The following is a 25,517-nucleotide window of genomic DNA, read 5'->3' on the forward strand; positions in this document are numbered from 1 at the left end:
AGGTAAAGGTAAAGGGACCCCTGACCATTAGGTCCAGTCGTGACCGACTCTGGGATTGTGGCGCTCATCTCGCTTTATTGGCCGAGGGAACCGGCATACAGCTTCCGGGTCATGTGGCCAGCATGACTAAGCTGCTTCTGGCAAACCAGAGCAGCACACAGAAACGCCATTTACCTTCCCGCCAGAGCGGTACCTATTTATCTACTTGCACTTTGACGTGCTTTCGAACTGCTAAGTTGGCAGGAGCAGGGACCGAGCAACGGGAGCTCACCCCATCGTGGGGATTCGAAGCGCTGACCTTCTGATCAGCAAGTCCTAGGCTCTGTGGTTTAACCCACAGCGCCACCCGCGTCCCTGGGGAGGGGAGTGGGCTATAAATGAAACAAACAAACAAACCAATCTGGGAATCGTAACTATGTAGACGAGTGGGGATTCGAACCCTGGTCTCTCCCAGTTCCTCATTTGACACTCTAACCCAGGGATAGGCAGCCTAAGGCCCAAGGGCCACAAGCGGCCCACGGGGGTCATTTAATCGACCCCTGAACCAAGCTGCCCGCTTGGCGAGTCCCCAAGTGCTGTGCTAAACTGGTGCAGCATGGCGCAGGGACTCGCTTCTGCGGTGCCGGAAATTGCATCTGCACATGCTCAGACGCCGAAAATCGCATCTGCGCAGATGCAGGAAATCATGTCTGCGCAGACGTGGACACCGGAAATCGTGGCCATGCACGCAATCCAGTTCACAGAGGGATCTCTGCTGGAGTGAACTGGCCCAGGCAAGGTAAACCTTGCTGACCCCTGCTCTAACCACTAGACCCTGCTGACTTTCTACACACTTTCTACACAAGCTGCAGCTCCCAGAATTCTTTGGGGTAAGTCATGGCTCTTTAAAGTGGTACTGTAGGGCTTTAAATGGATGGTGCAGTTGTGGTCTAAGGAGGAGGAAACAGGCAGGCAGCTCCCCCCCCCCTTTCCCCAGACTGGTTGTAAGTAAGAAGGCAGGCAGGTGGGGGCATTGCCCCATTTTCCCTAATGCACTGCCCCTCCCCTGGGTCTCCATGCAAGTAACAGAGCCACATTCTCCCTTTTTTTGGTGGTGGTGGTGAGGTCTGCCATGCATATCTAAGGGAAGATGAAAGCATGCGAATGGGATTCCTGGGGCATATCTAGGGAGTTTCATGCTTTGCTAAGATGGGATGCAAAATCTGCGTGACAGCTGAGAAAAAGCTGTGCAGAGAGAGTATGTGGGAATATATATGATGAGGACCCTCTCTGCTGTGTGAACTTGACTTAGCAATTTGATTGACAGGAGTGTGGTTCGGCCACCAGCTTCCCCAAAAAGTGGGTGGTCTGCCCCTCTGTGATTTTGAAAAGAATCATATCTCTGTTATCAATTCATCCTAGTTTTAATGAAGACTTGAAACTGAAAAAGCTGCTTTAGAGCTGGGTTGGTGTGTTTGTGTGTCATTTTTGGGGTGACATCCCGGGTGCTAGCCAGTCAGTGCACAACAGCTTCAGCTGCAGGTTTTCTGGAGCCGAGTATACAGCCCCACGCTAAATCAGAGTTGGAAAAAGGCACATGTGAATTGAGGGCAGTCCCAGACAAGCCTTACTGCTCTCAAGGTGTTGCAGCCATCTTCACTGAATGTCATCTGTCTTCATTCCGAAACATCAGCTGAGATAGGAAGACGTCTGCTTGGCAGCTACTCTGACCCCAAACCTCCTCTTCTCCACCATTGTTGTTGTTTAGTCGTTTAGTCGTGTCTGACTCTTCGTGACCCTATGGACCAGAGCATGCCAGGCACCCCCTGTCTTCCACTGCCTCCCGCAGTTTGGTCATACTCATGCTGGTAGCTTCAAGAACACTATCCAACCATCTCATCCTCTGTCGTCCCCTTCTCCTTGTGCCCTCCATCTTTCCCAACATCAGGGTCTTTTCCAGGGAGTCTTCTCTTCTCATGAGGTGGCCAAAGTATTGGAGTCTCAGCTTCAGGATCTGTCCTTCCAGTGAGCACTCAGGGCTGATTTCCTTAAGAATGGAGAGATTTGATCTTCTTGCAGTCCATGGGACTCTCAAGAGTCTCCTCCAGCACCATAATTCAAAAGCATCAGTTCTTCGGCGATCAGCCTTCATTACCACCTCTCCAATTTACCTTGGGACAGGAGCCTATTCCAGAGTGGGTCCGTGGAAATCTAGCCTCCGCAATTAAAGGCCAGGTGTTGCTGAAAACTTCGATGGCGGCGTTCATTGACACAGGGAACCACGGGGAATACAATCTCCCCATGCTTCCCGATATCAGCGGCTGCTCCTGAGAGCATACATCACAGTTTCTCCTGTAGATCTTTCCTTTGAAATCTTGCAGGGGAGATGTTAAATTGGAATTGGCATTTGTGGTTGGACGGGAGGGAAGAGAGAAAGAAAGAAAGGTAATGCTCCATTTGATAGACAACACTGACTTTTCTTGTCTGCTGACTTTCTCCTCTGTCTGCCCTGATTGGTGCTGGGGAGGGGGGAATCTGGCAGTGACATAATTAGATTCTGACATCTCCTAGGTCAGGTGGGATGGTTTACACCTCCCCTGTTGGTTGGTTCTAAATTTAGCAGTCTTCGGCATTAGGTAAAGTTTCCTTCCTCCAGACGGCACCTTTAATTGGTCATGATGTGTGACTTCATGGTCCAGGGAGCGCGGGTGTGCTCAAGGGATGATTTAGGGGAGCGGCGAAGGTTACTGGCATCGCATCAGGAGTGGATAGCACCATCGGGCATTCATTGGGGAGGCTGCGGTGTCCAGACAGAAGGAATCATGCAATAATTGTCTTGGCTAACATGACACATCGTCTGTCCCTTATGGATGGTGTCAGCGGCTGATGATGAGCTAAACAGGATGTCACTTTGCTCATTAGAAAGTGCCTGGAATACAGGAAGATTCTAAAAGAGAGAGGCTCGCAGGGGAGCAATAGCTTCAGGACCTACCCAGGACCCTCGTACCTACGGGACCGCCTCTCCCAGTATGCCCCACGGAGGACCTTAAGGTCATAAATAGTAAGACCCTAGAAGTCTCAGGCCCTAAGGAAGTCAGATTAGCCTCAACCAGAGCCAGGGCCTTTTCAACACTGGCTCCGGCCTGGTGGAACGCTCTGTCTCATGAGACCAGGGCCCTGCGGGATCTGATTTCTTTCTGCGGGGCCTGTAAGACAGAGTTGTTCTGCCTGGCCTTTGGCTTGGAATCAACTTGATCCCCTCCCCCTCTTTCCTTTTTCCTTTCTCCTTCTGTGATGAAACTCCTATTTGGGGACTTCCCTGGCTTTTGTTCTGGCCCATGTAGGACCAGTCTGGATAGTTGGCCTTGGTGAAGACTTGACGTTTTCATCCTCCAAAAAGTTTTTGATTTGAGTTCCTACTGAAAAGAGGCTGCATTTTAATGTTGCATTTTAATCTTGCTTTTAAGTTGTATTTCAATCAATTGTTTTTATACCTGGTGTTAGCCGCCCTGAGCCTGTTCTTGGCTGGGGAGGGCGGGGTATAAATAAAATTTATTATTATTTATTATTAAAAACTCAATGGCATAAGAAGCACCTGCAGGGTCAGGCTAATGGCCCATCTAGTCCAGCATCCTGTTCTCACAGTGCCAACTATGGGAAGCCCAAGCACAGCAGAACTCTCCCCTCCTGGAGTTTCCAGCTTCTGGTATTCAGAAGCATTGCTGTCTCAGACTTTGGAGGCAGAACATAGCCATCATGGTTAGTAGCCACTGATAGCCCTCTCCTGCATGGATTTATCTAATCCTCTTTGAAAGCCATCCCGGTTGGTGCCCGTAGGTAGATGATGTGTGAGCCTCGACCTCCTCTGCTCTTTCTAAAGCAAGACTGCAGAAAATGCATCCCAGAGATGACAGGAGCACAAATCTTCCGAGCCATGCATCTGTTGCGTTCCATGTAGCTGTCGCTCCCTCCTGTTATTTAAACCCCCAGCCGGCTTTTTCTGTGTTGGCATCTATTTTTTCCCCCTCCTCCACCTTACCATAACTCTCTCTTCCTCCATTTATCCATCTCTCATCTCTAACTCTTTCTCGCCCCCCCCCAACCCTCTCCTGGAAAATGAGTTCTGGGATAATTTCTCTTCCCCATCCCTCCCAGTCTATCTTTCTCGCATTGTCACACAGATATACAGCCTGGCATTTGGGGACTTGCTTCTCGCTTATGCTGGGGGAGGAGGAGAGTATATATATTAAATTGCGGGGGGCTTCGGAAGAAAGAGATACAATGTGACCAAACATGGCGATTTGGGAATCCCTCTTGAGTAGTTGGTTAAAACTCTGCGTTAGGGGTGAGGAAACTTCTTCAGCCTGAAGGCAGCCTTCCAGGGCGCCAAATGGGTGTGAATTTCACATCGATGCAGCAGGCTAGTTTTGATACACTCTCACAAACCCTCTCCATCCTATATCTGTGATGGCCTGGGAATCTGATTCAGAGGCTGAACCGGAGGAACCCCAGCCTGCACAGGAGTCCCCGCCTCCAGGGCCGGCTGAGCTGGGGCAGGGCCTTGGATCTGAAGCATCTGCACCTGTGCCAGATCCTCAGCAGCAGGCACCAGGTGATTCCACTCTGGCTCCGGAGGTGATTGAGGACACAGTGCCTACAGGTGTGCCTCTCCCAGCCCTGTCAGGGGAAGGTGAGTCTCCCCCTGGGTCCAGTAACCCTCCAGCCTCACCTGAGCTGCAGAGGCTCAGGGCAGAGAGGCGGAGGGAACTGGTTTCTCCCAGGAGGAGTGCTCGCCTTAAGGCCAGAAGAGGCGGGTCACCTGGGGGCCAGGACTGCCCCTGGCCTCAGAGAAGATAAAGGCCAGGTTGTGGGAGCAACGTCGTTGAATACCTGCTTCTGCCCGGACCCAGACCTGTCCTTCCAGAGTTCCCGTCCCCACCCGGCTTCCTGCTTCGGACCCCACCTCGCTCTTTGTGAACTGTTTCCAGACTCATGACCCAGGACCGGACTTTGACCACGCCAACGGTAACCTTCCCCCTGGGACCAACACAATATCCAAGCAAACAATATTCATTCTGTTTTTTATATACCGAATTTTTTGCTCTATAAGACCCACTTTTTCCCTCCTAAAAAGTAAGGGGAAATGTGTGTGCTTCTTATGGAGTGAATATAGGCTGCGCAGCTATCCCAGCAGCGATCCCTCTTGCTGTTCTGGCTTCTGAGATTCAGAATATTTTTTTCTGGTTTTCCTCCTCCAAAAACTAGGTGCGTCTTGTGGTCTGGTGAGTCTTATAGAGCGAAAAATACGGTATATAGATTTTTATTGGGGTTTTTTTAAACGTATCATTTCCAACAATCATATAACATAACTTATTCTCTTATACAATGTTTTAGACTTCCGTCAACACCTCTGGTGATTTTCCGTTCTTTATCACTTGTTCTGCATTTCTCCATTTCTCTATTACTCTTAATTATCATTAACTAATAATCCTCCTCATAGTCTTTCTTGCAATATTTCAGATAGTCCTCCTTACAAAACTTCTTGCAGTCCTACTAGCGTAATCTGTTTATCCCAATTACTTTTCAAATAGTTCGTATATTTACTCCAGTCTTCTAAGAATCTCTGGTCCCATAGGTTTCAAATCCTTCCTGTTAATTTATCCAGTTCTGCATAGTTCATCAATTTCATCCGCCATTCTTCTTTCGTCAGTAATCCTTCTTGCTTCCATTTTTGTGCCAACTAAGCAAACAATATTCATCCTCAGAGTTCAAGGGCCCGTCCAATGGATTCAAATGGTAAGAAAGGAGATTCAAAATAAACATTAGGAAGAGCTTTCTGACAGCAAGAGCGGTTCACCAGTGGAATGGACTCCCTTGAAAGGTCATGGAATCTCCTTCAATGGAAGTTTTAAAGCAGAAGTTGGGTGGTCATCTGTCAGGGATTCTTTGCATTGGGTTTTTTGACCCTTGTAGTCCCTTTCAGCTGTACAAGTTTATCATCCTGTGACCCCAGCCAGGCAAAAGCACTCAAGGAAGTTGTGAAGCAAGACCTGCAGCGAACACCAAGGACCAGATGGAGAGGTCTGGAGGGCCACATATGACCCTATGTGCCCCTGAGCTATGGAGGAAAAATAGCTCAGTTGGTTAAAGCAAGTTTTACTTATTGATTTATTGAATTTATATACCACCTTATACCCGGTGGTCTCAGGGCGATTCACAGAATAAAATCACAATCTATATAATAAAAATAAGAACAATAACCCAATAGCACACACACACACAGAGAGAGAGAGAGAGAGAGAGAGAGAGAGAGAGAGAGAGAGAGATATTTTAAAGGGCATAGGATGTCAAACAGATCAACCAAAGGCCTGGTTAAAAAAGAATGTTTTTACCTGGTGCCTAAAGGTGTGTAATGAAGGTGCCAGGTGAACTTCCCTGGGGAGTGCATTCCACAGATGGGGAGCCACTGCAGAGAAGGCCCTGTTCTCGTGTTGCCACCCTCCGGACCTCTCAAGGAGGAGGCGCACAAAGGAGGGCCTCAGAAGATGATCTGAGGGTTTGGGTGGGTTCATATGGAAAGAGGCGGTCATTGATGTATTGTGGTCCTGAGCCATTTAAGGCTTTATAGGTCAAAACCAGCACTTTGAATTGGGCCCGGAAACTCACTGGTAGCCAGTGCAGTCGGACCAGGATCAGTGAAATATGCTCAAACTGTGAGCAACCTGGCCGCTGAATTCTGCACTAGCTGAAGTTTCCGAATCATTTTCAGAGGCAGCCCTACGTATAGCGCATTGCAGTAATCTAACCTTAAGCTTACCAGAGCATAGGCAACAGTAGTTAGGCCATCCCTGTTCAGATAGGGCTGTAGCTGGGCCACTAGCAAAAGCTGATGGAAGGCACTCCGGGCCACTGAGGCCACCTGAGGTTGCAGGTTCAGTCCCTGCATGGGACAGCTGCATATTCCTTCACTGCAGGGGGTGGGACGAGATGATCCTCAATGTCCCTTCCAACTCTATGATTCTATGTAGATGTGAAAATATTCAATGAAATGTAGGGTTGAGCCTTTAAATGCTCCTAGAAATATTCCCAGGAAAACACCCTATGCTCCTGGGGATCCTACGTTTTCCGACTCAACAAGTGGAGCACAAGAGGTGAGGCGCAGTCTCTAAAACGACATAAACCAGTAGCACTTATTTGTGCCCACGTTGACAAGGGTGATCGCTTGAGCGTTGTCGTTAGAGCTGGGAAGACTTTATAAAGTGTTTTCAAATACAATTGCTGTACAGATCCCCCCGGGGAGATGTCTGTAGGGAGATGGCCAAGTGGAACGAAGTGTGTGCCTGTTCTCTCTCCAAGGTTGTTCAATATTTTTGAGGCGGAAGCAGGAGGAAGCACATGGCCCGAAGCCCTCTGCTCCAAGCTGAAGGCTCCGATTTGCCGGGCAACGCTGTGTTGCAGCTCGGGAAATCCCGCCGGAGCGCGGGAGCGCGGGATGGAGTTCACGGACTGTCGCCCGGCATAAATCAACCACTCGCTCTCTCAATTTCGGCGTAACGGCTGCAGCGGCGTTTGCCAGCTGGGGCTCCCAACCCGCCGAGCTGACCTGCTTTCCGTCATCGGGGGCTGGGATTTCTTTGCAACTGGCTGGCAAAACTTACAAACATCAGGACAGAATAAGAGCCTGCTGTCCAACACCCTCTTCTCACAGTGGCCAACAAGATGCCTGGGGGAAACCAGAGAAATTGGATTCGAGCACAAGAGCAGGTTTCCCTTCTTGTGGTTTCCAACAAAGGGCGTTCAGAAGCAGTGCTGCCTCCAACCACAGAGGCAGAGCCATCGTGGCTAGTGGCCATTGCTAGCCCTCTCCTCCTCCATGATTTTATGTCCTCCTCTTTTATATCCATCTAGGTTGGTGGCCACCCCTGATTCCATAGGTTAGCTATGCTCTTTGCGAAGAACTGCTTCCTTTAGTCCAGGGGTCAGCAAACCTTTTCAGCAGGGGGCCGGTCCACTGTCCCTCAGACCTTGTGGTGGGCCGGACTATATTTTGGGGAAAAAAATATGAAAGAATTCCTAAGGCCCACTGAAATATACTCAGAGTCGCAAAGTGATTTCACGCTCTTTATTCAGCTCATAGTGGTGAGGAGGAATGAATGAATGTCCCCTCAAAGTATCTGCTTTATATACATTATTTACACAATGGGCTGCACATGATTGGCTAATTCCGGAATTCTACTGTAAGCCAATCAGGTTGTGGATTCACTTCTATCTGGAGCATGATTGGGTGGTTCCTGCCAACCAATCATACTGCTGCATTGTTCTAGGACCAATCAGACTGCTGCATTCTGAATCCTATTGTTCTAGGACCAATCAGACTGCTGCATTTTGGATCCCATTGTTCTAGGACCAATCAGACTGCTGCATTTTGGATCCCATTGTTCTAGGACCAATCAGACTGCTGCAGTTTGGATCCTATTCAACTCAGTACATAACACCCACAAATAACCCAGAGATGCATTGTAAATAAAAGCACACATTCTACTCGTGTAAAAACACGCTGATTCCCAGACCGTCCGCCGGCTGGATTTAGAAGGCAATTGGGCCGGATCTGGCCCCTGGGCCTTAGTTTGCCTACCCATGAGCTAGATGAAGCAATGCTCTGACTCTGTATAAGGCAGCTCACTTTGCTTCTATTTAATAATAATAATAATAATAATATAATAATAAATTATTATTTATATCCCACCCATCTGGTTGTGTTTCCCCAGCCACTCTGGGCAGCTTCCAACAGAACACTAAAATACAATAACTTATTAAACTTTAAAAGCTTTCCTAAACAGGGCTGCCTTCAGATGTCTTCTAAAAGTCTAGTAGTTATTTTTCTCTTTGACATCTGGTGGGAGGGCGTTCCACAGGCTGGGCGCCACTACTGAGAAGGCCCTCTGCCTGGTTCCCTGTAACTTGGCTTCTCGCAGCGAGGGAACCACCAGAAGGCCCTCGGCGCTGGACCTCAGTGTCCGGCAGAACGATGGAGGTGGAGACGCTCCTTCAGGTATACTGGACTGAGGCCGTTTGCCTACCCATGCTTTAGTCTTTCCTGAATCTTCCAAGGTGTGGGTGGCTGGGTCTTTTCGGTGGGGTATGATACCAAGGAACAATTGAACTAACTATCAGCTATCTTCCTCTCACTCCAACAGCTCCTCCCATGTCTATCTCGGTCATTGCTGCAGACACGCCAGCTCCCTTCAGCCGCTACCAGGCTCAGAACTTCACTCTGGTCTGCATTGTCTCCGGCGGGAAGCCTGCCCCAATGGTGAGTTTTGGCAAGGGCAGTGAATTGGGGAGAGGGCAGAGCATTCAAGGAGGCTGGTCCACATGACCCTTGGGTTCCTTTGCAACTCTACAATTCTCTGATTCTACCATTTTATTGGGACGCGGGTGCTGCTGTGGGTTAAACCACAGAGCCTAGGACTTGCCGATCAGAAGGTCGGCAGTTCAAATCCCCGCAACAGGTGAGCTCCCGTTGCTCAGTCCCTGCTCCTGCCAACCTAGCAGTTCGAAAGCATGTCAAAGTGCAAGTAGATAAATAGGTACTGCTCCGGTGGGAAGGTAAACAGTGTTTCCGTGTGCTGCTCTGGTGCGCCAGAAGCGGCTTAGTCATGCTGGCCACATGACCCGGAAGCTGTACGCCGGCTCCCTCGGCCAATAAAGTGAGATGAGCGCCGCAACCCCAGAGTTGGCCATGACTGGACCTAATGGTCAGGGGTCCCTTTACCTTTACCGAAGGGAAAGCAAGATATTCTGGGATCAAATCAGAAACTAGGAAAGCTTCTGCAAATCCGGGACTGTCCATGGAAAATAGGGACACTTGGAGGGTCTAAGAGAATCGCTTGCTCCCTATAAGCAGCCGTGGTCAATAGCCCTGCTGCAGCTGTTGGAGCCGGTTGACATTTCTGATCCCCCTTGGCTGATCCTTTTTTTTAAGCCTAGATGATCTCCGCAGCCCACCGTGCTGAAATATAGATGAACAGGGAGAAGGGAGTTGCAGAGGCAATCGCAACCAGGCTAATTGAAGCGGTTTGTCGCCTAAATGGGTGCCTTCCAACTTACAATTCTATGATTCTATGAACTTGTATGCCTTCTGTAGGCCATAGGATCAGCTTCATATCAGTTTCATGCTAAAGTTGTGGACCAGGTTCATATAATTGTAGAACTGTAAAGACCTCCAAAGGTCCTCTAGTCCAACCCACTGCAATGCAGGAATCGCAGCTGAGGCCCAAGCTAAGAAGGGGCCCATTTGGAGGGATTTGGGCATTGGCCAAGTTGGGTTATGCCAGCCACAGATCGCTGAGGGTCAAGTTGGCTGGTCCAGAGCTATCAGGGCTTTTGTCAGACAGGAAGGAGTGGCAGGCACTGGGTGGGAACACCCCATGAAGAGGCCAAGATCCCCCTGATCGCCGGCTGTGTCTCCCCAGGAGAAGGTAGGAGCCCGACAATGCCGGGCTCTCCTTCCTGCAAGAACAGGATCAGTGCCTCCACTGAACAGCTGCTCAGCGGAGGCTTCGATCCTGTGGGTGCAGGCTGCTCTTTTCCAAATGGCTTCCATGTGGGCAGGGGCACCAGCTGCTGGGGGCCAAGCCCTTCTGGGGCCCATTAAAATTTTGGGGCGTGGGGGGCCACCACCCCGTGTTCAAAAAACGCAGAGACAAAGCTTGGGACTGAGTGTGGGGTGGCTCCATTGGTTGGCACCTTCCTGAAGGTCGATGCAGCCTCCTCCTTCCCCCCTCCGTGGCTCCAGGATGTGGGGTGTGAAACACAAGAGCAGTCAAGTAGAACATTCCTAGAGTGAACATGTTTACACATAGGGAGGAATGTTTGTCCAGCCAGCAGGTAAACTTCCTGTTTGCTTCTGGGCTGGGACAGACTTCCTCTGCATGTGACTAGAGGTGGGCGTGGCCTCACCTGTGCAGGTAACGACAAAAGCACAGGTCAGGGCAGCCATTTCCCTCTCTCTGACTACATGCATCAAAGAAGCAACATCTGCTTTGCCAAAGATGCTCTCTTGGCTTCCAGCCAAGAGAGGACAAAGGGACTGTCTCCTTATGAGATAGTTTCCAGGTGTATGTTACTTTTCTAAGTTGCCGTATTTTTCGCTCTATAAGATGCACACAACCATAAGACACACCTAGTTTTAGAGGAGGAGAACAAGAAAAAAAATGTTCTCTCCCTCTCTGCTCAGCGCCTCTCCAGCAAAGCGGGAGGAGAAACGGAAGGGGCTCCGTTTCTCCTCCCGCTTCGCTGAAGGGGCGCTGCGCAGAGAGGGAAAGCTGCGCAGCGGCTCTCCAGGGAAGCAAAGCCAGGAGAGCAAGAGGGATCGATTCCTCTTGCTCTCCTGGCTTCAGCGGAAGCAACGCGAAGCCTCCGGAGCACAGCGGGAGGAGCTGTCCCGCTGCGCTCAGGAGGCTTTGGGCAGCTATCCCTGAAGCCAGGAGAGCAAGAGGGATCGGTGCACACCGATCCCTCTTGCTCTCCTGGCTTCAGCGAAAGCTGCACAGCCTGCATTCGCTCCATAAGACGCACACACATTTCCCCTTACTTTTTAGGAGGGGGAAAGTGTGTCTTATAGAGTGAAAAATACGGTAAGTCTGCCTTCTGGGATCCAATTGTGAACAGAATGTGAGTAAACTCTTTCTATACTTTTATAGAAGACTGTGTCGTGTCTTATCTTTTATGAGGGAATAAGGGGTAAATACCAGAACAGTTATTATAGAGGCTTTAGCGAGCCTGAGCAAACGCATCCGCTGTGAGTTTAAAAAGGGGAATGTTACTCTGCTAAATTGTGAAGTTGTTCACACAAGTTGGAAAGGCTATAATCAGACAATATATCCTCTCCTGCATCCCTGAACATTCCCACACAGGAAGAAGTGGAGAAGGAGCTGCCAGCCATTGCAGCCATGTGACCACCGTGCTAGGCTTTGCCCCCAGCTCTTCCCGATGTCCTGATGTCACACGTGCATCATTGACACACACACCCCATTGCCCTTGCAAGCTGGTGCTCTGCGTGGAGGAAAGTTGCTTGTGAATGAGCCCCCTTCAGGATCAATGCCTCTGCACAACTGCTGTGTATAAAAGACATTGACCCTGCAGAGAAGCCACTTGAATCCCTTGCTGTTAGTCGGAGGCAACAGGACAGACCCCCCCCCCTTTCTTGAAGGAGCTCTCTTTTAGGAACCCCTCCCTAGAGAGACCAAACTGGCTCCCTCCTTGCTGCCCTTCCTTTGGCAGATGGAGACTGTTCTATTCCCACAGGCTCTTGGGAACTGACTGTTTTTTTAAAGGAAAGGGCTTTCAAATAGAGCCGTGCTGCTTTTATCATCTGCAGTCTAATATATTTGTGGGAGGTTTTTTTATCCCTTTTAATTCTATTGGAGTTTAATTGCTTTTTAACTGTTGTGTGCTTTTAGCTTTTTGCATTTTATGTGCGTTGTTTTAAATTGTGCAAGCTGCCTTGTGTCCCAGTTTGGGAAAACAATGGAATATAAATAAATACAGTTCTACTTCTGTTAATCATCATCATCATCCCACCAGCAATGTCGAGCTAGATGGAACCAACAACTCAGTGGCAGGGCACGTGTCAGCCTAGATAGCTCAGCTCATTAGAGAGCTGTGCTGATAATGCTAAGGTTGCAGGTTCGATCCCAGTATGAGACAGCTGCATATTCCTGCATTGCAGGGGGTTGGACTAGATGATCCCCAGGGTCCCTTCCAAGTCTATGATTCTATGTTTGGCATGTTGAAGGCCCCTGGTTTGGCCCCTGACACCTTCTGGCAAGCATCCCCGGAGAAGCTGCTTTTAGTCCAATGGTGTGATTCCGTCTAAGGCAGTTTCCTGGGTTCAGGAGTGAGACTCTGCTTCCCATTTCCTATCTGTAAAATGTGGATGGGGGAAGCAAAGGTGGCCAACCTTTTCAGGCTGTTGTGAAGCAGAACGAGATCTGTCCGGTGCATCAGTTTGCATGCTATTAAACGGAGCTTGGAAAATGATATCTTCCTCTGCGGTCCCTCTGGAGATGTCTTGAATTTGTCAGCTTTTTTTATTTTCCTCCCAGACTCATCCCTCCCCTCTCTCTGCCTCATCTCTCCCCTTGTGGATTCTCTTTTATGCAAACACACGCAAGAGATTTAAAGTGGGGAGGCGGTGGGAGAAGGGGGGGAGAGGAAGAGAGTTGAGGATCTAAGGACCCCGAGACTTATTTCTGCTTATTCGTTCCGATGTTTGAAGCATCTGAATTTTTTAAAATGGAGAGAGAGGTGAGAGGAAGCCTTTTTCAAAAAACGTATACTTAAAAATAAAATGCAAACCACACACTTATCTGCAAACATTCCTGCGGCCGTTTCATTACCACCATGACATCCGGAGCTTGAAAGGAGCTTTTGATAAAGGAATACAATCTTCTCTTCAGAGAGAGACGTTCAGAAATATTTTTAACAGGCGTTGCGTCTGCAGAGAAACCGTCCTCCGAGCTACACAAACACACTCTCGCATGCACCTCTGCAGACTGGCACCCTCTTTGCATGCATACCTGTGTGATCATATAGCCACAGTTTGGGGTAAACTAATGTGGATGCCACCCTACGGATGTTGTGGGTCTCTACCATCAGCATCAGCACCATCCAGGACAGCTCAGGGATGCCAGGGCTCCAGAAACATCTGGTACCCAAATGCATTCTGGGAGGTGGCCACACAATCCTGCTGGGGCAAGGTGTTCCTGGGCCTAGGAGCCACTAGGGTGAAGGTCCCCTCTGGGGCCTCAAATAAAACTCAAATGTTCATTGTCCTCTCCTGTGACTTAGGGAGGTTGGCAGGTGCAGAAATGGGAATGGAAATTTGATACCCGCTTCCTTGTCCCGTGTCTGGAACAGAAATCGATGCAGCAGGTGTGATTGGTATTAGCTGTTGTTGCTTTCCACCTACAAATAAGACGTAATTGATTATGCTCCTCCCTCCCTCCCAGTTTCTATTGTGTTTCCTTTGCACCGGAATTCACGGTGTGGAATAACGTAATGACAGCGCAATATACACTAGTTATTTAATTTCGCCACAGTGAACAGTGAGGTGAATAGGGAAGGCCCTGGTGGAAAGTGAACGGCAGCAGAATGGAAACAGGGCTGTGGGGCTGTGAGAGAGAAATGTGGGTGGGGAGGGGGTCTCCTAACAAATTATCAGCTTCCATAACAAACTACAACTCCCATGATTCTTTGTGGGGGTTTTTAAATGATATTTATTAAGGTTTCAAAAAAAGGTTACATAGATAAAAAAAAAGAAAAATAGAGAAAAGAAAAAATACAAAATACAGAAAAAATAAAAGACACTTAAAAACAAATCAATCTTTCCATGTCTTACATTTCATTTACTTGTTTCCCTGACCTCCTCACGCCTCCCTTTTTTGTATTCCAGTTCAGTTAGTTAATTCAGCAATTAGTTAATTCAGCAATTCCTTTCCCTCTTTGTTTTTATCTTAATCCTTTAACTTAATATATTATAACTTTAGATTCTCACCTGTTAACAATCCATTTTTACATACACCTTTATAACATTGCTGCTAAAACCACTTAACTTCATTCTGACATCATTCTAACATTCATTAATTTTGCAGTATTTCTGTAAATAGTCTTTAAATTTCTTCCAATCTTCTTCCACCGACTCTTCTCCCTGGTCTCGGATCCTGCCAGTCATTTCTGCCAGTTCCATGTAGTCCATCACCTTCATCTGCCATTCTTCCAGAGTGGGTAGATCTTGTGTCTTCCAATACTTTGCAATAAGTATTCTTGCTGCTGTTGTGGCATACATAAAGAAAGTTCTGTCCTTCTTTGGCACCAATTGGCCAACTATGCCCAGGAGAAAGGCCTCTGGTTTCTTCAGGAAGGTATATTTATATACCTTTTTCATTTCATTATAGATCATCTCCCAGAAAGCCTTAATCCTTGGGCATGTCCACCAAAGGTGAAAGAATGTACCTTCAGTTTCTTTACATTTCCAACATTTATTATCGGGCAAATGATAGATTTTTGCAAGCTTGACTGGTGTCATGTACCACCTGTATATCATTTTCATAATATTCTCTCTTAAGGCATTACATGCCGTAAACTTCATACCTGTGGTCCATAACTGTTCCCAGTCAGCCATCATTATGTTATGTCCAACATCTTGTGCCCATTTAATCATAGCAGATTTCACCGTTTCATCCCAACTCCCATGATTCTTTGAGGGAAGCCATGGTTGTTTCAGAGTGGTATCGGAGCGCTTTAATAGTGTGGTGTGAATGTGGCCTGTATTTCTGCTCTTGAGAAGGAATTGACTCCAATCTCTTCCCAAATTTCCCTCTCCAGGTGTACTTCAAGAGAGACGGGGAGCTGATCGAGGTGGTGCCCCTCACAGAAGCCCCCATTAATGCTGCCGGGTTGCAAGATGGCCGGGCCTCCCGGAACCTCTTCCACCGAGACATGGACGACACCAAGATGCAGAAGTCTCTCTCCCTCCTGGATGTGGAGGACCGGGGTGGGAGGCCCTACACGGAGGACCCCTTGAAAGGCCTCACCCCCAACCAGGGACTTTTGTTCAGCCCAGCTACGGAGATCATCCCAGAGACTGTGGTGAGCCGGGAGTTTCCACGGTGGATCCAGAATGTGGAGCCCATCTACTACTTCCACCACACCCACATCCCCATCAGCGATGGCACCGTGGAGGTGCGGGCCATGCTCATGTGGACGCTTAACCCCCAGATAGACAATGATGCACTCTTCAGTTGTGAGGTCAAGCACCCTGCCCTCTCTATGCCCATGCAATCCGAAGTGACGCTAGGTAAGATGGATGGCCACCATGGTTGGTGGGAGAAAGTGGGATGGGCACATGGGAGTGGGTCAAACCATCTGGAAGTGGACCTGGAAGGGGCACTTGGGAGTGGACCGGTCCACCTGGAGGTGTATGTGAGATGCACACTTGGGAGTCAATTGAAACATCTGGAGATGAATGTGGGATAGGCATTTTGGAGTGGATTGACCCATCTAGAGGTGATTACGGCAGGGCTCCATCATGTCTGCTCTGCACTGGTGCACTGAGGACTAGGTCTAATGGGCTCCAGCTGCAGGAGGGTAGACTTTGGTTAGAGAAACATATCTGTTGCAACAGTGGTTTGAAAGCAGAGGTTGTACAGGTATTTGTTGGGCATGAGCAAACTCTGGATTCCTTGCAGTTGTGTGGATATAATGATGTACATCCACAAGGGCTGTCACATGGAAGAGGGAATGAGCTTGTTTTCTCCTACTCTGGAGGGTAGAACCTGAACTAATGGCTTCAAGTTACAAGAAAGGAGATTCTGACTAAACAGCAGGAAAAAAATTCTGACAGTAAGAGTTCAACAGTTGAACAGTCTCCCTTGAATGATGGGCTCTCCTTCCTTGAAGGCTTTTAAGCAGAGGTCATGGATGCTTTAGCTGAGATTCCTGCATGGCAAGAGGTTGAACTAGATGACCCTCAGGGTCCCTTCTGACAGGACCAGTGGTCAGCGATGATGGAAGTTGTAGTCCCAAAACATCTGGAGGGACGAGTTTGCTTATGCCTGGTATAATGTGTGGCAGTATTCAAACCTAGAGGTTACCAGAGCATAGGCAACAGAAGTTGCCTGTTGGGCCACCAGCTGAAGCTGATGGAAGGCACTCTGCACCACTGAGGCCACCTGAACCTCAAGTTACAGCTATGGCTCCAGAAGGACCGCCCCCCCCCCCCAAGCTACGTACCTGCCCCTTCAGAGGGAATGTAACCTTATGGATGACTTTGAAAAATTATTAGACCGATTCATGGAGCATTAGACCATCAATGGCTACCAGTAATGTTGGATGTATATTACTTCCAGGATCATAGGCAGTCTACCTTTTAATTTAAGTCGCTGGGGATCACAAGAGGAGAAAGCTGCTGTTGGACTCAGGCCCTGTGCATAGACTTCCCTTTGGGGAATCTGGGTACCCACTGTGAGAACAGGATGCTGGTCTAGGTGGGCCGTTGGCCTGATCTAACAGGTTCTCTTTATGTTCTTATAACAACCTTTAATGCATTCTAAGAAGTATAGGAAATTTTATTAAGCACCAGCACACTTCCCCACTGTGAAATTCCACATGAATTCCCCCTCCCATCTCACACACAGGCCAAAATGATTGGCCCAACACTTGTTGAGATTTGAGCGTATTTCCGAGGGAAGCAAATTGGTGTGGCACCAGGAAGGTGCTCTCTCTCAAAAAAGGGGTCCTTCCAAGCGTACGGTCCTGGAACTGTTCCTTTTAAATTAATGAAATTGCCTGCCTTCCTCCACCACCCTGCAGCTCCACCTGCTTGTACTTTCCTTAGGTCTAATGGGCTCTTCAGACCATTATCAGCCATCTGAGATTGCCTCATCCAGCTGAGATCTCTTGTCAGGCATAAATGATGGTTCCCTCCTCCCTTCCATCCTCCACATTTCGTTCCTCCGTTCTCTCTTTCCTTCTCATTAAAAAAAGAAGGCAGTTATCTAGAGTGTGAGCACAGACCTTCGCTCTCCTCCTCCTTTGTTCTTGCCCATCATTAGTGAGCAAGATTTGAGCTAACGAGCCTTGGTGGACTGCAAGCCGTGCTGAAGGAACGCCAGGGGGAATTTTCTGCTTCTTTCGTTTCATCCAGTGGCTTAGCTCTGCTAGGAAGGTGTGTAATTCACCTTTCAACCTGGTGGCTCCCAGGGTGGTGATTAGCTTTGACTCCTGCATCACAGGGGGTTGGGCTAGATGACTTTTGAGGTCCCTCCCAACCCTACAATTCCATGAGATGAAGAGTCGCCCAGAAGTAGAATAACACACAGAAAATACACACATCTCCATCTTCAAACTAAGCCACCTTTACTGCCCCTAGGTACCGCCATTACAACTTTGCCATCTATGGAGCAAGATGGACCACAGCTCTGACTGGGTATAAGGCAGCTTAATTTGCTCCTATTTAAGCCATCCTGGGAGGACATCTGCCTGAAATTCTGAGAGAGCTGCTGACAGTGTAGATAATTCAGAGCTAGAGGGACCCATGGTCTTACTCAGCACAAGGAAACTTCAATACGATCATATGAGTATGGCTCTCCTAGCTGACGACCTGAGATCAGATAGTAGGGCATCTTGCCCATATATCTACATACGTCCCTTCAAAATGTGCTCCAGGCTGAGAAACTGTATCGCACTTGGAACTCCTGGTTGTTGAAGGAGTTCAGAGAGGGAGCACAGATGAAAGTCAGATAAGGTTCTGGCTGCCATTCCTTCATCGCGAAGAATCTCACAACCACTTCTGAGAAAAGCATTGATATCATAGCTGAAAGGGAACCTGCCAGTGTCATAATGCCGTTATACAAATCTATGGCGTGACCACATTTGGAATACGGTTCCGGGTGCCTGACTTCAAGAGGAATGTTGTTGAGTTGGAAAAGGCTCAGAAAAGGGCAACCAAATTAATCAAGGCGGTGGGTGGGGGTGTGTGACTCCCCTATGAAGAAAGATTGCAGCGTTCCGGACTTTTTATCTTAGGGACATGGTGAGTGAGAGAAAGTACATGAAATGATGAACGGCCTGGAGAAAGTGGATCGAGGGAAATTCTTCTCACTCTCTCAAAACACAAGAACAGTGAAGCTGAATGTTGGAAGATTCAGGGCAGATAAAAGATAGACCTTCGTGCAGTGCACAGTGGAATGCAATGTAGCACCAAGGGGGATATCCACACAAGGAATAAAGTCCACTTGCACAATGGGACATTCACCTCTCTCCTCCCAAACCTGTTTCTAGGGGTTCCTCCATCCCCTCCAGAGCAGATTTTGCATTGCGCAAGCAAACCTCATTCCATGTATGCCACAACTTAGTTGAATCTTGCCCCTTCTGCAAGTGGTGACTCGCTTGCCATGGAAAACCCATCTATCTCCCTTGCCAATGTTTTAGCTTGTGGACCACCTTCCTTCCAGACCCATTCTTTCCCTGCTGGATCAGTAGCACAGAAACATTTTGTGGGATGGCATCCCATCCCATACATTACAGCAACTGGCCTCTGGTTGGCCAATGTGAGAACAGGATGTTGACAAGCCGGAATGTGTGCAGAATAGGGCAGCCAAGATGATCCAGGGGTATAGAAGCCAAGCTGTATGAGGAATGGTTGAAGGAGCTGGGTATGTTTAGCCTGGAAAAGAGGGGACTGAGAGGAGGTATGAGAGCTATCTTCCCATATCTCAAGGGCTGTTACATGGAAGATGGAGCAAGCTTGTTTTCTCCTGCTCTGGAGGGTAGGACTCGAACCAACAGCTTCAAGTTACAAGGAAGGAGATTATGACTAAACATCAGCAAGAACTTTCTGACAGTACGAGCTGTTTGATAGGGGAACGGATTCCCTCAGGAGGTTGTGGACTCTCCTTCATTGGAGGTGTTTAAGCAGAGGTTGGATGGCCATCTGTCATGGATGCTTTAACTGAGATTGTTGCATTGCAGGGGGTTGGTCTAGATGACCCTCGTGGTCCCTTCCAACTCTGCAATTCTATCCTTTTATGCCTCTATGCAGGGACACGGGTGGCACTGTGGGTTAAACCACAGAGCCTAGGGCTTGCTGATCAGAAGGTCGGTGGTTTGAATCCTTGCGACGGGGTGAGCTCCCATTGCTCGGTCCCTGCTCCTGCCAACCTAGCAGTTCGAAAGCACATCAGAGTGCAAGTAGATAAATAGGTACCTCTCCGGTGGGCGTTTCCGTGTGTTGCTCTGGTTCGCCAGAAGCGGCTTAGTCATGCTGGCCACATGATCTGGAAGCTGTACACCAGCTCCCTCGGCCAGTAAAGCAAGATGAGCACCACAACCCCAGAGTCGGCCACGACTGGCCCTAATGGTCAGGGGTCCCTTTACCTTTATGCCTCTATGAGTAGATGGGTCAGTGCACTGATCCATCAGGGCTCTTCTTGCTTTCTTACGTTCTGCTTAGCATCCATTGTTGATCAGTCAGTCTTAGGGGGCCTGGTCCACAGACCGTAGCAGGAGAAACCCAACATCAAAAGAGAGAGGGTGGACCCTTAATCCCTTAAGAGAAGTCATTAACCCTTCCCCGTTTTACTTGATCCAGCTCCGCTTGTTGTCCCCTCCCCTCCCCTCTCAGGCTAGAGGAGGAAGATTAGCCGATGTTCTTTAAGGAGCTAATCCTGGGAAGAGTGTCCTGATCAAACATTCCATTGAGCCTTGCCTTTGCGAGAGCTCCGCTCCTCCTGTCAAACCCGACATTTACATATTAAAGACAAAATACCTTTTATGTTAATCCCCAGTGGAGAAGCTGCCTTTGGCTGAGAGAGACATAAATCTTACACTTCCAGGATAATGGGACTCGGGCAAGGAGATCCTGTGCTCAGTGCAGAGGCATTTGAAGGATGCTCCTCCCTCCACCCCCATCTTAAGAGTCGGTGTCTGTGACAAGAGTAAAGCAAGGGGAGCTGCAGGAAAGTGGTTGGCGGCAGATGTAGGCGGAATGTAGAAAACTGCAATATTCCTGGTCAGGACCTTGGTCAGCTGTCTTGGCATTGTCTACACCAGGGGTCAGCAAACTTTTTCAGCAGGGGGCCGGTCCACTGTCCCTCAGACCTTGTGGGGGTCTGGACTATATTTTGAGGGGGGGGGACCTGAATGAATTCCTGAACTCCCACAAATGCAGAGATGCATTTTAAATAAAAGCACACATTCTACTCCTGTAAAAACACCAGACAGGCCCTACAAATAACCCAGAGATGTATTTTAAATAAAAGGACACATTCTACTCATGTAAAAACACGCTGATTCCCGGACCATCCGTGGGCCGGATTTAGAAGGCGATTGGGCCACATCCGACCCCCAGGCCTTAGTTTGCCTACCCATGGTCTACACCATGCCATGGGTTGACAAACTTATGCCCGTGGGGCGGATCAGGCCCAATTGCCTTCTAGATCCGGCCCGCGGACGGTCCGGGAATCCAGGCAGTGGGCATAGCATGTGCGCAATGCTTTTTGCTATTCAGCCAGGCTTGGGGGTCAAAAGTGAGGTGGGTGGCTGATCGAGACAAGCCCCTGCTTCATCTGTCATGTGCGTGCAGCAATGTTTTCTTCCAGGGTGGGGGGTGGGGAAGAGGGGAAAGGAGCCACAGTTCGGATTTCCACCATGGAGCTGACGGCGACTGACCTCAGGAAGGGCAGTTGCGGCCTCAGGAGCAACGCCTGCCAGTGTCTGTGGCGGCAGTAGTCCCCACAGGAGGAAGCAGGGAGCGCCTGGGCGGCTGCACTCCAAAACAGTTCTGTGCTCTGCTGGGGAGGCTGCTTGTTAGCTACATGGTGCAAGCCATGGAAAGGTAAATAGCTGCTGCCTCGTCTTCCCTCATGCAGGGAAAAGAAAGTTTTTGCTTGAGCAGCTCTAGCCTGACTTAGCGGGGCCAACGGCTTTTCCCTTCACCCACACATGCGCACACGCTCTCCAGGGCTGACAGGAATGGCGTGCTTACCTCAGCCCCCCACCCCCCTACCCCACCTTATGAGAGAAATAATAACTGTCAACACATAAAACACAAAGGAAGCAGCGTGGGTGTATGAGGGAAAACTCCCCCCCCCAAAAAAATCACATTTCGGCAATGTTGGGGTTGGTCCCAATAAGGGATTTTGCCAAAAATGCGGGTCATAATCATGGCAACATATAGTCTGGGCCCCCCGACAAGGTCTGAGGGACAGCGGACCAGCCCCCTGCTGAAAAGGTTCACTGACCCCTGGTCTACACTGAACTGGGGGGGGGGGGCGTGCGGGTGGCGCTGTGGTCTCAACCACTGAGTCTCTTGGGCTTTCTGATCATAAGGTTGGCAGTTCACGTCCACTCAATAGGGTGAGTTCCCGTTACTGTCCCTGCTCCTGCCAACCTAGCAGTTTGAAAGCACAGCAGTGCAAGTAGATAAATAGGTACGGCTGTGATGGGAAGGTCAACGCTCTGGCTTCCATGACTTCCATGGCTTCCAGAAGTAGTTTAGTCCTGCTGGCCACATGACCTGGAAAGCTGTCTGTGGACAAATGCCAGCTCACTCGGCCTGAAAGGAGAGATGAGCGCCGCAACCCCATAGTCAAATATGATTGGACGTAACCGCCCAGGGGTCCTGGTCCTTTACCTTTACCTTACACTGAACTGCCACAAGGATCCAAACTTTCTTGCTGGAAAGGATATATAGAGGCTCTGGCCCACTGCCAGTGTCCCTGACTATCCAGCACTGCCCTGTCAGCCTGGGGCAATGCTAACCAGCAAGGAAGGCAGACAGGCTTTGTGGCATTGGTAAATAATAGAGGAAAGAGTGAATAATTGACACGGAAATGGTTTGATCTCCAGTGGGCAGCCTCTGCATGCTTGAAGGCATTTGGGGTAAAGGGCTGCAGAGACGCTACTATTTTTAACATTTTGTGGGAGAAAGATCTGTGGTAATTCTCTCCCCACCTCCATTTGTATTAAAAATGGGGGGTCCAGAAGAAGCACAACTATTGCAACAGGGCCCCATTAGATACCCCAAAGGGAAGCTTGCAAGCAGGACCTTCTTGAGATTTCCAGCAATTCGTGTTCAAAGGCAGAGGCAGAGGTAGAAAATAGGAATCATGGCTAGTAGCCATGGATGGCCTTTTCCTCCAGGAACTTGTCCAACCTTTTTTAAAAAATCCCTCCAAGTTGGCAGCCATCATAACTTCTTGTGGAAGTGAGTTCCACAGTTTAGCAATGCACATCAAAAGAACCCTGTTAGATCAAGCCAGTGGCCCATCTAACCAACCCATAGCTGTCAACTTACAGATTTGAAAATAAGGGACCAGCAGCCTCGAAAATAAGGGACCAGCAGCCAAAATAAGGGATTTTAGTCAACCAGCAGCCAAATGAAGCCTCAAGCGGTGGTTCCCACAGCGCAGCAACCCGGCAAAGGGGATGCATCAAGGAAAACCACCGGAACCTCTCCACTGGGAAGCACTGAGCAAAGGCGAGTCCCCAGGCAACGCGGCTGATTTGATTGGCACAAGGCATGCAAGCAGCTCCACCCCCCAGTCGTTCTTAGACGCTTTATTGGGTGAGCAACGCAGCCAAGCAACACAGTTGGAGCCTCCCTCCTCCCTGGCCAGCAGGGAGGGAGGGAGAAAAGCTGCTTCCTTTGAAACCCAGGAACTTTAAGGGACATCATCAATCTGGGACAGCAGCGGGAAACGGTTCTGGGATGAGGGAGTTTCCTGCCAAATAAGGGGCTGTTGACAGCTATGAACCAACCAGATGCCCACAAATGTTGACCTGAGTGCAACACGTCTCTCTCCACGTGTGATTCCCTGCAACAGATATTCAGAGGGATTGTGGGTATCTTTTTGTGAAACAATCCTCACTGCAAGGAGCAAAGAATTCCCACGGACGGTCAGGAAGCTTCCTCTAGGATCTAAGGAAGAACTTCAGAATCTAAATTAGAACTTCAGGATCTAAGGAATGCCAGAAGAGCCTGGCTGCTGGATCAGACCAATTTCCCCATCTGGTCCAGCATCGTGTTCTCACAGTGGTCCCCTAGGTGCCCCAATTGGAAGCCCGCAAGGATGGATGTAATTGAGCACACTCAAAGGCACACACTTCCGTTGTCTCTTGAGACAGATGGATTGCCAACAACCAAAGAACCCTCATGCTGAAAGATACATGTTGACCCCCTCACTTATTGCTTGGGAGTTCTGGGCCAACCTGCTGTGCTCCACCCACTCATTGTCACTGCCCAGCACTGCAGAATGATTAGAGCAGCCTTTCTCAACATCTTGGGTCCCCAGATGTTGTTGGACTACAACTCCCATCATCCCTGACCACTGATCCTGCTAGCTATGGATGATGGGAGTTGTAGTTCAAGGTTGAGAAAGGCTGGTGTTAAGAGAGTCCTCCAGTCCTCCATTCCTCTTCCATCAAAGCATGAAATTTGATCACCTCCTTTATTAAGAGGCATAACTGCCATCGTTGTGTTTATTAACGGTCGTAAAAAATTGAAATGGTGGTAGGGAGGAATACCCCAGGCCCTGGATGTGAGTGGAGAGTTTTTGCTGCCTTGGTGGATTCAGGCTGTGCAAAGAAACCTTTCTGTTTTATTTCCTGCTTGTTAATTTAAGTGACTTGGCCTGGTATTAAGGAACAGGGTGTGAAAATGGATTAGGGAGGGGGAAGATGCAGGCAAGCTGCTCTTACTCTGGTTCTTCATGAGCTGAAGGGGAGGGCAGGGTTACATCCTCTGTGACCCACTACCACCAGCTGAAATTTGCCACATCCTCATCCCAGGTAGAACCATGCTTTGCTGTTTCTCTAAGAACATAGCTTCAAAAGAGGATTCCAGAAATTCACAGAGGAAGAGGAAGCTATCGATGGTGACCAGCCAGGGTGCCTGTGCTGTGCCTGTGCAGTTAGAGGCATCGTTAGAATCATAGAGCTGGAAGGAGACCCACGAGGGTCATCTAGCCCAACCCCCCTGCAGCCCAGGAATTTCAGCTAACCCATGACAGCTGGCCATAATAATAATAATAATAATAATAATAATAATAATAATAATAATTTTTTATTATTTATACCCCGCCCATCTGGCTGGGTTTCCCCAGCCACTCTGGGCGGCTTCCAACAAGACACTAAAATACAATAACCTATTAAACATTAAAAGCTTCCCTAAACAGGGCTGCCTTCAGATGTCTTCTAAAAGTTTGGTAGTTATTTTTCTCTTTGACATCTGGTGGGAGGGCGTTCCACAGGGCAGGTGCCACTACTGAGAAGGCCCTCTGCCTGGTTCCCTGTAACTTGGCTTCTCGCAGCGAGGGAACCGCCAGAAGGCCCTCGGCGCTGGACCTCAGTGTCCGGGCAGAACGATGGGGGTGGAGACCCTCCTTCAGGTATACTGGACCGAGGCCGTTTAGGGCTTTAAAGGTCAGCACCAACACTTTGAATTGTGCTCAGAAACGTACTGGGAGCCAGTGTAGGTCTTTCAAGACCGGTGTTATATGGTCTTGGCGGCCGCTCCCAGTCACCAGTCTAGCTGCCGCATTCTGGATTAGTTGTAGTTTCCAGGTCACCTTCAAAGGTAGCCCCACATAGAGTGCATTGCAGTAGTTCAATGCTTCCAGACACCAGTTGCTGAAACTGCAAGAGGGAAGAGGGCTCTTGCACTCAGATCCCACTGCTTTCCCAGAAGAGGCATCTGGTTGAGAGAACAGGATGTTGGGCTAGATGTGCCCCCTTTAGCCTGATCCGGCCAGAGTCGGATTTAGGACATATGGGGCACCTAGCCTAGGGGGTGCCGTGGGGCATCACAACTATGATGTAGAGCAGGCATGTCCAACAGGTCGATCGCGATCGACCGGTCAATCTCGGGGGTGTCTAAGTATCAAGTTAGTGATCACTCTTGTGTTCCAAACCCCGCTCCCCCTAAAAAGCTCAAGAACTTTGGTCAAGTCTCCCCTAAAAGAAGCTCAGCAACT

The 25,517-nt window shown here is 49.0% G+C and overlaps 1 protein-coding gene across 1 annotated transcript in view; it reads left to right on the forward strand.

The window, feature by feature from the left end:
* Positions 1-25,517, forward strand: part of IGSF21 (immunoglobin superfamily member 21) — a 236,566-nt gene that overhangs the window by 200,464 nt on the left and 10,585 nt on the right. Inside the window, exons 5-6 of the mRNA XM_081017983.1 lie at positions 9,177-9,292; positions 15,370-15,841. Coding sequence (XP_080874109.1) covers positions 9,177-9,292; positions 15,370-15,841 — 588 coding nt within the window. The remainder of the gene's footprint in view (positions 1-9,176; positions 9,293-15,369; positions 15,842-25,517) is intronic.

The sequence above is a fragment of the Podarcis pityusensis genome, assembly GCF_964106645.2.
Source record: "Podarcis pityusensis genome assembly, chromosome: 8".
NCBI lineage: Eukaryota > Metazoa > Chordata > Lepidosauria > Squamata > Lacertidae > Podarcis > Podarcis pityusensis.